This window comes from Zonotrichia leucophrys, chromosome 18 (genome assembly GCF_028769735.1).
Source record: "Zonotrichia leucophrys gambelii isolate GWCS_2022_RI chromosome 18, RI_Zleu_2.0, whole genome shotgun sequence".
NCBI lineage: Eukaryota > Metazoa > Chordata > Aves > Passeriformes > Passerellidae > Zonotrichia > Zonotrichia leucophrys.
Genome location: NC_088187.1, coordinates 840,202 through 850,914, shown reverse-complemented (window position 1 = coordinate 850,914; position 10,713 = coordinate 840,202). Strand labels below are relative to the sequence as shown.

The 10,713-nt window shown below is 63.5% G+C and overlaps 1 protein-coding gene across 1 annotated transcript; it reads left to right on the top strand.

Annotated features, from left to right (window-relative positions):
- Nucleotides 1–3,063: 3,063 nt before the first annotated feature.
- On the top strand, nt 3,064–9,025 carry LOC135455368 (TBC1 domain family member 24-like). Its single transcript, XM_064728521.1, has 7 exons — nt 3,064–3,166; nt 4,305–5,340; nt 5,711–5,869; nt 6,528–6,591; nt 6,848–6,943; nt 7,080–7,350; nt 8,084–9,025. The coding sequence occupies exons 1-7, from the start codon at nt 3,064–3,066 to the stop codon at nt 8,227–8,229; spliced, it is 1,875 nt and encodes a 624-aa protein (XP_064584591.1). The 3' UTR covers nt 8,230–9,025.
- The last annotated feature ends 1,688 nt before the right edge of the window (nt 9,026–10,713 follow it).

Genomic DNA, 10,713 nt, shown 5'->3' with positions numbered 1-10,713 from the left:
CATTCCAGGGGGGCTCTGCCACCTCCAGGAGCCCAAAGCTGGGCCAGGATCCACCAGGATTGCAGAGGGTCCCCGAGCTGGGAATGGCAGCTGAACCCTGCAGAGCTTGGGGCTCCATGCCTGGCACCAGCTCCTGCCAGCACCTGCCAGCACCTGCCAGGATCCTTCTGAGATCCTTCCAAGATTCTTCTGAGATCCCCCCAAGATGCCTCCAAACTCCTTCCAAGCTCTCCCCAAGCCCCTTCCCTACAGACCCAGTCCCAGCTCAGGCTCAGGCAAGAGAGCAAAGCTGGATTTCCTGGCACAAGATCCAGGCCCTGAGGTGTCTCTGCATGTACCCCTGAAGACCAGGGAATTCCAGGTGGGAATTCACCCCACAGGAGGAAATGGCAGAGTCACTTCGCTGTCCATAGCTGGCTACCAGCTGAGGAACAAGGCTGGGGTTTTATTATCCCTTTTATCCTCTCTCTTCTCCAGGAATTGACTCACTGGGTGCTTTAAACACGTGGAAGGAAAAAGAGAATTATTCCAAGTCCGTGCCCATCGTGGTTTGTGTGTTATGGACACAGAGCCTGTGTGGCTCCCACCAATCCCAAAAACGTGGAGAACACTGCCTTGAACTGCCCCAGAGCAGCACAAAGGGGACACAGCCCAGAAAGTCACTGAGCACAGACCCCACTGCTGCCTCCCGCTGCAGGGCAGGACAAAAGGGTTCATTTCCATTTCAGGGAAAAAAAAGAATCCAGTGGAAGCTTTGAGACCAGCTCAATGGAGCAGAGTTCACAGATGGCAAGTGCCGGATTCTAATCTTACCCTACAGGTTTTTTTTGTTCTATTTTAGATTTTGTGCTCTATTTTTGGCTCAGCAACAGGCAAGAAATTTTTCAGCCATGCTAATTGCAAAATACTACAGAAATAAACCCTGTTTATATTCTCCCTGAAAGGCCAGTTCTGTACACAGACATTTCCCTGCATTTCAGCCCTCAGCAGGCACAGGGCACGCGACTGCTCAGCCATGGGTTTCTCAACAGGCATTTCTGTTATGGAAACACCTCTCTCCTTGTGGGAACCTTGTTTAGAGTAGAATCAAACGCTGCCAAATATCCCCCTTTACCTGTTAATGGATTAAAAGAAGCTGGAAAACACAGGGCACGGGACAAATGATTTTATGGAGAAGTCAGCCACCCCTGCAATGTTTCCATAACAAGCCAACACAAGCCCGGAGAGTTCCAGCCCCACAAAGGCTCCAAACAGCACCAGCCCCACGTTTCCCTGGGCTTTGGGCTCCTCAGGGGTGGCACTGATGGCAGGAGAGGACTTTGCCCTCTATAAATACAGACACATTGAGCAGCAATCTTTTATTGCTCTGCTCTTGTTGAGGTGTCTCTGTGCAATTCTGACACTTCACCATGCTGAAAGCAGGAATTTAATCTGCACCTCCAAACTCTCCAAAGGAAGAGAAAATACTGCTCAAACCCCACTTATTTGGGGTTTCTGAGACCTGCCATCCAAAACCCCAGCCCTAAACCCCGCTGAACCCCTCCCTGCCCGGGGCACAATGACAACAATGATAACGATGCTGATAACAGGGTGGGCTCTGTGCCCTGGCCCGGTCCCCGCACAGCCGGAGATGCTCCCGCGGCCGCGGCCATCAAACATTCATGGCCTTGGGCTGCGCTGCTCAGCCCGAGCCCCGCGGCCTCTACATATTTCATATTTCGCCATTAAAAACGCATGAAGCGACATTTCCTCTCGCCCTGTCCCTAATTCACTTCCATCTCCATCTCCGGAGCGGCTGCCGGAGGTGTCAGAGCTGCGGGGGGCTGCCAGGAGGGGCGGCCGCTGTCCCGGGAAAGGCAAATGAGGATGAAATGAGGATAAGGCGACCCAAGGGTCCCGCGCAGGCAGCGGGAAGGAGGCGCTGCTGCCGGAGCTGGGCAGGGCTGGGGCTGCAGAGGGAACCAGCGGCCTCTAGGCACCGGGCAGAGCGCGGGGTGCAGAGTGGGGATCCCCGGGAGCGGGGCTGGGGCCGGCACTGCCCCTTTGGGAGCGGCCTGTAGAGCAGAACCGCCCGTCAGGAGCCTGGACAGGCTCTGGGAGGATCGGGAGAGGGAGATGAGGATACGGACAACTCCACTGGAAGATTCTCTCGCCCCCCTGCACCCTGCACAGCCCGGGGACCTTTGCTGACTCTCCCGAGGCTCTCGCTCGTCAGGGGCAGAGGCAGGGAGGGGTAACGGGACAGCCGAGCTGCTCCCGAGGGATTCGGCACAGCACGGGGAAGGTGAGGGGAAGGAGAGGCTCCTCCAGCAGGGAGGTGTGCTCGGGAGGGGCCGCGGGGCCAGGAGATGCTCGGGGAGGTGCTGCAGGTGCAGCCGGACTTGGTCAGGAACAACCTGCAGCTTCTGTTATCACAGCAGAAACAATCCGATTTTAAAGGCAAATAAAGATCCTTTACAAGGCTGGGATGCCTATAAAAGTGCCCGCTAAGTGCAGCCCGAGCTGAGAGCAGCGCTGTGGGACCGGGGCGGTGTCCCGGGAGCCTCTCCCAGCTGCTGGAGGCCGCTTTTTCTCCAGCCCAGCTCCTCTGTCGGTGAGCACAGCGCTCATTGTGCAGCTCTGCAGCGCGTTCTGGGGCTGGCACCGATCGGTACCGAGCATTTCCCGCTCATTGTGCAGCTCTGCAGCGCGTTCTGGGGCTGGCACCGACCGGTACCGAGCATTTCCCCGGGGGCACACGGGGAACGCCGGAGCCCCGCGGCCGGGCCGCAGCAGCCGCAGCAGCCGCAGCCCGAGCGGAGCACGAAGGGTATCCTGGAGAAAATAAAGGGTTCATTTGCTGCCCGTGTTGCTGTTCGATGCTATCTCGGCCCGCGGGGTGTTTGAGGTCCCCGGCCGGGCCCGGCGCGGAATCGGGGCAGGAAGGGGCGATGCGGGCGCGGAGCCGCTCCACCCCTCGCCGTGTTTACCCCAAACAAAGCTCGGGGCCGGGGCCGGCCCGCACCTTAAAAGCGCGGCAGGTGCGGGGCAGAGCGGACCCGGCAGGGGTGGCCGAGCTGGCAGATGCTGCAGCTGGGGCTCAGCGTGCCCCGCTGCCCCGGGGGCGCGGCCGCCGCCTGCCCCATGGCCGAGCCGGGCACGGGCGAGGAGCCGGGCACGGGGCCGGGTGAGTGCGGGACCGAGCGGGACCCGCCCGTGCCGGGCACCGGGCCGGGTGAGTGCGGGACCGAGCGGGGGCGCAGGGGCTGGGGCACGGCTGGGCACAGCCGCAGGGGCTGGGGCACGGCCGGACACAGCCGCAGGGGCTGGGGCACAGCCAGGTCCTGCCCCCAGCCCCCGGCTCGTCCCGGGCCGGGCACAGCCGCAGCCTCCGTTCAGCACCCGGGGCACCGGCGGTCGGGTGGGCTCGGGCTGATGCTCCTCGGTACCCGGGCAGGGCAGCGCCCTGAGAGAGGGATTTGGGGTGAATTTGGGCTGCGAACGGCCCCTGATCGCCGCCCAGTGATGTCTCAGCCTGGTTTCTGTGGCCAGGAGCCCCCGTGATGTGCCGGGGTCAGGCTGTGTCCGGGTCAGGAGCCGGCCCGAGCGGCTCCGGATCCAGCAGCTCCTGCCCTGAACCAGGCTGAGCCCGACCCGCTGCTCCCGCTGGCCTTGGGCAGGCGCCGAACTGAGCTGGAGAGCGAGAGCCAGAGCCGGACCCGGCCCGGGACCGTCCCGATGTGCCACCACGGGCTGTCCCCGTGTCCCCTTGTCTCGGTGCGAATCCTTCCCTGGCCCCCAGCAGCCGAGCACAGGCACGGTACAAACACCAGAGAGTTAATGAGTGGCTAATTGGCAGTGTCCCCGGCCGCTGATGAGCGCCCAGCAGAGCTCACCGACGCGGGGACAGCCCCCAGCCCCTGCAGGGCTCGGCTCAGCTCTCCCGAGCCCCGGGGAAATGCCGCTCTCGTCTGTCCAGCCCCGGGGAAATGCCGCTCCCGTGTGTCCGGGTGGAGCTCGGAGCCCGCTCTGCCCAGCGCCGGTGGCTGCCCGAGCCCTGATCGGGGCCGGGAGCTTTGGGAGCGGGGAAAAGCCCCTCACGGTGTGAGAAGCAGCCCTGACACCCAGCTGGGACCTGGCCCCAGCTTCTCCGGGGCCTGGAGCTGATGGGAGCGGGAGAGGGCAAAGGCTGAAACGCTTCCCTTGGCGGGGCAGAGCAAAGAAATGCAGGACGCGGCTGTGAGGCTTCAGAGCGCCCTGAGCCGGGGCGGAACGCCGCTGGTGGGGCGGGGAGAGGCGATCAATAAAAGCTCTGTGTCCCGCAGAGGCGCTGGGCTCGCCCCCGGTCACCATCGTGGTCACGTCCGAGGCCGACACGTGGGACATCGACACCTCCCCGGGCCGGGGCTGCGGGCCCTTCGTGGACTGGGCCCAGATGCCGGAGGCGCAGGGCCCGGCGCGGATCCCGCGGGACGTGCTGGGCCGGCCCCCGAAAGAGCTGAAGCGGCTGGCGAGGGAAGGCTGCTGGGCCGGGAGCCACGCGGGCCGGGCCCGGCTCTACCCCCGGCTCATCCAGCGCGTCTCCTGCCGCCTCGTCACCCCCGACGCGCTCGTGTACCGGGACGTGGCCGGCCGGCTCTTCGGGCAGCGCAGCGTGAGCTCGCACCCCCTGCCCGAGTTCCTGGAGGGCTGCCCCGTGCCCACCTACTGCCTCAGCCCGCGCGGGGTCACGGCCCTGAGGAAGATCCTCATCTGCGTGGGCGCCCTGTTCCCCGACATCACGCACAGCCCGCTGCTGCCGGCGCTGGCGGCGCTGCTGCTGCACTACAGCGAGGACGAGGCCCGGTGCTTCGAGAGCCTCTCGCGCCTCATCGCCAGCAACGCTCCCCACGCCGCCTACATCGACCAGTCCTTCCTGGCGCACCAGGCCTCCTGCATGACCTTCGGGGACCTGGCCAGCAAGCACTGCCCCGCGGCCCACAAGCTCATCGCCGGCGCCGCCGACAACGTGCTCGAGGTCTACTCGGAGTGGCTGTCGTGGCTCTTCCCCGGGCTGCCCTTGGCCTACGCCGTGCGCGTGCTGGACGTGTTCCTGCTGGAGGGCCAGAAGGTGCTGTACCGCATCGGCCTGGCCCTGCTCAAGCAGTTCCGGCTCTCGGCGGCCCCGGCCGGGCCGCAGGGCTCCGACGTCAAGGCCGAGCTGCAGGCCTTCGTCAGGAACATCGCCCAGCACGTCAGCGTGGACAAACTCCTGGAGAGAGCCTTCGGCATCCGCCTCTTCTCCCGCAAGGAGATCTGGCTGCTGCACATGGCCAACAGGAAGGCCTTGGTGGAGAGGGGCATCACCGTGGTGCAGAGGAGGTGAGGAGAGCTCTGCGCTCCCAGCTCTGGGGCTGAGCTGGCAAAATGGGAGCTCCTGTGGAGAGCTCTGGGGGAGCTGCAGGAAACTCCCGCAGCTGTGGCTGTGCTGGGCCCTCACAGCCTCTGGGGGACCCTGTCAGGGGACACGGCCAGCCAGAGCTGGGACCCTGTCAGGGGACACGGCACAGCCAGAGTCAGGGACCCTGTCAGGGGACACGGCCCAGCCAGAGCTGGGGACCCTGTCAGGGGACATAGCCCAGCTGGGGGTGCTGGCAGGGAGCTCACAGTGCTCAGGGCAGGGCAGAACCTGCTGCAGGGGCTGTGCCCCATAACGCAGAGGCCCCCAGCCCCCTGATGTCCCTCCCCCCAGGCCATCCTTCCACCTGGCCGTGGACATGCAGAAGTTCAGCTCCAGCACGGTCACGGCACAGGAGATGCGCCTCGTCTGGTCCTGGCTGCCCGAGCGCTTCTCGCTCTTCCCCCCGCTGCTGCTCTTCTCCACCTCCCAGGACGGCTGCAGCCTGCAGAGGTGAAGCCTCACCTGCCCCGGGGCCGGGCGGGCACGGGGGAACCTGGGCAGGGCTTGGTGCTGGAGGGAGGAGCAGCACAAGGGACCTGGACGCCTCTGGGGCTGCTGGGGACCCTCCTGGGCTGGGTTCGGGGTCCCGAGGGTGGCTGAGGGCAGAGGGCAGAGGCTGACCCAGATGGGCACCGACCCCTGGGCACCACCCGGGGCACAGGGAGCCCTGTGGCTGTGCCAGGCAGGGATGTCCCCTGTGCCACCCTGTGCCAGCATGCTGTGAGCAGCCAGGGACAGCCAGCACACCGTGCCCAGGGACAGCCAGCACACCGTGCCCAGGGACAGCCAGCACACCGTGCCCAGGGCCAGCCAGCACACCGTGCCCAGGGACAGCCAGCACACCGTGCCCAGGGCCAGCCAGCACACCCTGCCCAGGGCCAGCCAGCACACCGTGCCCAGGGACAGCCAGCACACCGTGCCTAGGGACAGCCAGCACACTGTGGCCCAGAGACAGCCAGCACACCCTGCCTAGGGACAGCCAGCACACTGTGCCCAGAGACAACCAGCACACCGTGCCCAGGGACAGCCAGCACACTGTGCCCAGGGACAGCCAGCACACCCTGCTGGGGCTCCAGCTCCCCCAGCCCAGCCTTGTCAATCCCTGCAGGTTCTACACGTGCTGTGAAGGCTACGAACCCACGGTGCTGCTCATCAAAACCACCGAGGGGGAGGTGAGCGCTGCCAGGCAGGGCTGGGGAAGGGGACGGCCTGGGTGACCCCCCTGGCACTGCTGGGAGCACCCACGGGCTGTGAGCTCCCTGTCGTGCCCCGGCTTGGGTCTGTCCCAGCTCCCAGGGCAGCACAAACTGCCCCTCTGCCACCAGGACACACCTCAGCCGGGGTGCTGGGGAACCAGGAAGGGAGGGTGAGGGGGAGAGGCCACCAGTGAGACTGATCCATCCCTGAGCTCCCTGTGCTCTCTCCCAGGTGTGTGGGGCCTTTCTCTCCTCCGACTGGGCCGAAAGGAAGAAGAGCGGAGCCACCTCGGGCTTTTTTGGGACAGGGGAGTGCTTTGTGTTCACTGTGAGTCACGGTTTGTGTCCGGCCCTGTCCCCTCATTGCTGTCCTGCCAGGACACGCCGTCCCTTCCCTGCCCCAGGCCCCACCCGGAGCAGCAGCAGCACCTTCCCCCAGGTCACCAGGTGTGTCCCGTGCCCAGGTGCGCCCCGAGGCAGAGAGGTACGAGTGGGTGCTCATCCAGAGGCCGGAGCTGGCCAAGGCCGTGCCGCGCTCCCGGCAGCGCTCGCCTTCCCCCGCTCCCGAGTCCCTGCTCGGCTCCTCCCGGGACAGCTCCAGCCCCCAGCACCTGGCCGTGCCCTCGGCGCAGGGCAGAGGCCGCCTGTCCCCGTTCCTGGCCACCAGGCACTTCCTGCTGCCCTCCAAAACGGCCTCCATGTTCATGTCCGGCTCCCGGGACGGCATCGTTATCGGTAAGGGGGGATGATGTCTGTATGGGGGATCAATATCGGTAAGGGGGGTCGGTATCGGTAAGGGGGGTCGGTATCAGTAAGGGGGGGTCGGTAACGGTAAAGGGGGATTGATATTGGTAATGGCGGATCGTTATTGGTAACAGGGATTGATATCGGTAAGCGGGGGTTGGTATCGCTAAGAGGGGATCGATATCGGTAAAGGGGGATGATATCGGTAATGAGGGATCCCTAGCAATAAGGGAGGGGATCTTTATCAATAAGGGAGGGTCGATATTGGTAAGGAGGGATTGATATGGATAAGGAGGGATCCCTATCCATAAGGAGGGATCCCTATCGATAAGGGGGGATTCCTATCAGTGACGGGGGGATCCCTATCAATAAGGGGAGATCCGTATGAGTGAGGGGGGGAATCCCTATCAGTAAGGGAGGATCCCTATCAGTGAGGGGGGATTCCTATGGATAAGAGGGGATCCTTATCAATAAGGGGGGGATCCCTATTGGCTCCCCGGAGCTCCAGCTGGGGATATCGGGTTGAAGTCCGGGCAGGCGAGGGCAGCTCCCCTTCCCCAGCCCGGGAGCCCCAGGAGCCCCAGGGGGTTCCCACATCCCAAACCCTGCCGGGGTTCGCTGCCCGGGCCCGGAGCGGCCCTGCCAGGCCCTTCCCTCGCTGCGAGGGCGGCCCCAGCCCGGCTCAGCCCGGCCCAGCCCAGCCCAGCCCGCGCTGCCCTTGCAGGCGGAGGGGGAGGCCAAGCGCTGTCCCTGGACGCCAGCCTGCTGCGGGGACACACGGAGCGCTGCGAGACCTTCGACAACCCCCCGCTCTGCCGGGAGAACTTCCAGGTGCAGCTCCTGGAGGTGTGGGGCTTCCAGAGCGCCTAGGGGCCCTGGGGACACCCCGAGTGCCACCCGCGGGCACGGGCACCGGGCACCGGGACCCTCCCTGTGCTGGCACCTCCGGCCGGGCTGGGGCCACCTGGGCGGCTGCTCCGGTCCCCTGGGCCCCTCCACGGCCAGAACGGAGCAGAGCAGAGCAGAACGGAGCAGAGCAGAGCAGAATGGATCAACCAGACCAGATCAGAACAAAGCAGAATGGATCAGACTGGATCAGATCGGATCAGATCAGACCAGATCAGCCCTCGTGGTTCTGTGGGAGAGGCCGAGGCAGTGCCAGGGCCAGAACTGCGGGTGCTGCCCCTGGGGACATTCGAGCTGCCCCTGGGGACATTCAATGTCCCCTCTCACAGTTTAGATCTGGCTCACTCCACCCAGTCTGGCCCAGTTTGGGGCGCTGGAGGGGAGGGCAGCCAGGCTGGATTCTCACACCTCCCTGGCCTATCTGCAGCGTGGGGCTCAGCAAACAGGGACAGCACGGGCAGATCTTGTGGGAGTTCTGAGGCCAAGCTCCAGCACTGAGCTCCAGAGCTCACCAGAAACGTTCTCAGATCCGCTTCCCTCCCAGCCCCCAGCCCAGCACAGCCCCTCAGGCACCCAGGGGGTTCTGCAGCCTCCGTGGGTACCCAGGACTGCCCAGGACCCACCAGCACCGGCAGAGACTCCCCCTGTCCCTGGCTGGAAGTGCTGCCGGGGGTGGCAAAGCCCTGCCTGGGGTTTGGGGGGTGCCCGAGCTCTGCCGAGCCCTTGCCGTGCTGAAAGGGACCCTGAAAGGGCTTCTTCCTTCCTGCCCCTTATTGCTGAATAAAGTTCCAAACTCTTGGAGAATTCAAAGAAATTCCAGCACAAAGACACGGTGGGAGAGCAGCAGGGCTGGGAGGCAGAGGGGACATATGATGGGGAATAAAGAGATCTGGGACCTACTCTGACCTCCCTGGAGACGGTCAGCACCCCAAACCCTCACCCATGGCCCCACAGCACCCCAGCCCCTCACCCTACAGCCCCAGAGCTCCCCAGCCCTGCCACCCCCTACCCATTTCCCTTGACTTTGCGTCTTCACTGAAATCTTCAGTAAAAAGGAAACTTCAACCCCCGTGTGCTCTGGAAGGAGCTGGAATATCCATCAGCTCATCCCTTTGGGGCGTTTCTGCTCCTTGTCCCCACAGAGGTGTCTCAGAGCAGCACAGGGACCTGCCTGGCTCACCTCTGCTCCCTGAGCTGCATTCTGGGCTCCTGCCAGCCTTGGCACAAATAGAGCAGCTCAGGGTGGCTCTGAACAACGGGGAATTAACGAAGGGACAATCCCTCCCTGCAGGTCTGGGTCATCCCCTGCTCCCCCCGAGGTGAGGGACTATTGGACACTGCCTTGTACCACAAATGGCTACAAAAAGCACATTTTGTGAGGCTTGGAGCTGATTTCCCTGGAGATCTGGGGGCTGTGGATGCCCTGCTCCTCCAGAGGGCCCCACTCAGCAATAACACAAATGGCTACAAAAAGCACATTTTGTGAAGCTGGGGAGATCTGGGGGCTGTGGATGCCCTGCTCCTCCCGAGGGACGGGCTCAGCAATTCCGCAAATGGCTACAAAAAGCACATTTTGTGAGGCTTGGAGCTGATTTCCCTGCAGATCTGGGGGGTGTGGATGCCCTGCTCCTCCGGAGGGCTGGGCTCAGCAGTTCCCACACTGGCACACGATGGGGGCAGCGCCGAGGGGCTGTGTGTGCTCCCTGGGCAGTTACACTGTGACAGAAACGGCCCAAAGTGTCCCAAGCACCCCTGTCTTACCCCAGAACTGACTCCAGAACACCCAAGAGTGTCCCAACCATCCCTGTCTCACCCCAGCACTGGCTCCCACGGGGCTGTCTTGGGAGAGGAATGCCCACTGATGATTGGGGTGAAGGGGGAGAAGAGGAGATGCGTGGGATGGGAGTGACAGGCAGTGCCTCCAGCCTCCTCCTTCCCCTGCTGCCCACAGCAGACATTTCTGTTCAAAGCCAGGATTGTGGAGGACACAAGCGCTCACCTTTCCCTCCTTCTCCCCACCTTCCTTCCTCCCTGCCCTCTTCACTCACTCTCACCAAATGCAACTTCCAGAGCATTGAAATGGGAAATCCACAGGCCCTCCTGTCCCTGCAGCTGGGGAGAAGGTCCTGGTGTGTTTTTATCCCCCACCACTGTCAGATCCATTTGCATCCTTCCCATTTTCCTCTCCCAGCCCTGTGCAGTGATTCCCCTCCCGTCCCACCCGCCTGCTGCTCACACCAACAATTCCCTGTCACTGCACTGCCACCAGCTCCTCGTGGAGACATGTATAATGTCCCACGGCAGAAATTTCCAGCTGGAGCAGAGCCTTCAGTGCCACAGGAGGGGTTTTGCAGATGTTTTCTTGCAGTCAAACCCACAGCATTTATCAAAACAAACATGTTTCCATCCCTGTTTCCACACAATTTAGTCCCTGGAATGGCTAACCCT

What these genes read in the sequence shown, in the direction of transcription:
- LOC135455368 (XM_064728521.1), top strand. Translation starts at nt 3,064, where the DNA reads ATGCTGCAGCTGGGGCTCAGCGTGCCCCGCTGCCCCGGGGGCGCGGCC. An exon ending in GGAGCCGGGCACGGGGCCGG is followed by an intron (nt 3,167 to 4,304) that starts GTGAGTGCGGGA and finishes TGTGTCCCGCAG; the next exon opens with AGGCGCTGGGCTCGCCCCCG. An exon ending in TCAAAACCACCGAGGGGGAG is followed by an intron (nt 6,592 to 6,847) that starts GTGAGCGCTGCC and finishes GCTCTCTCCCAG; the next exon opens with GTGTGTGGGGCCTTTCTCTC.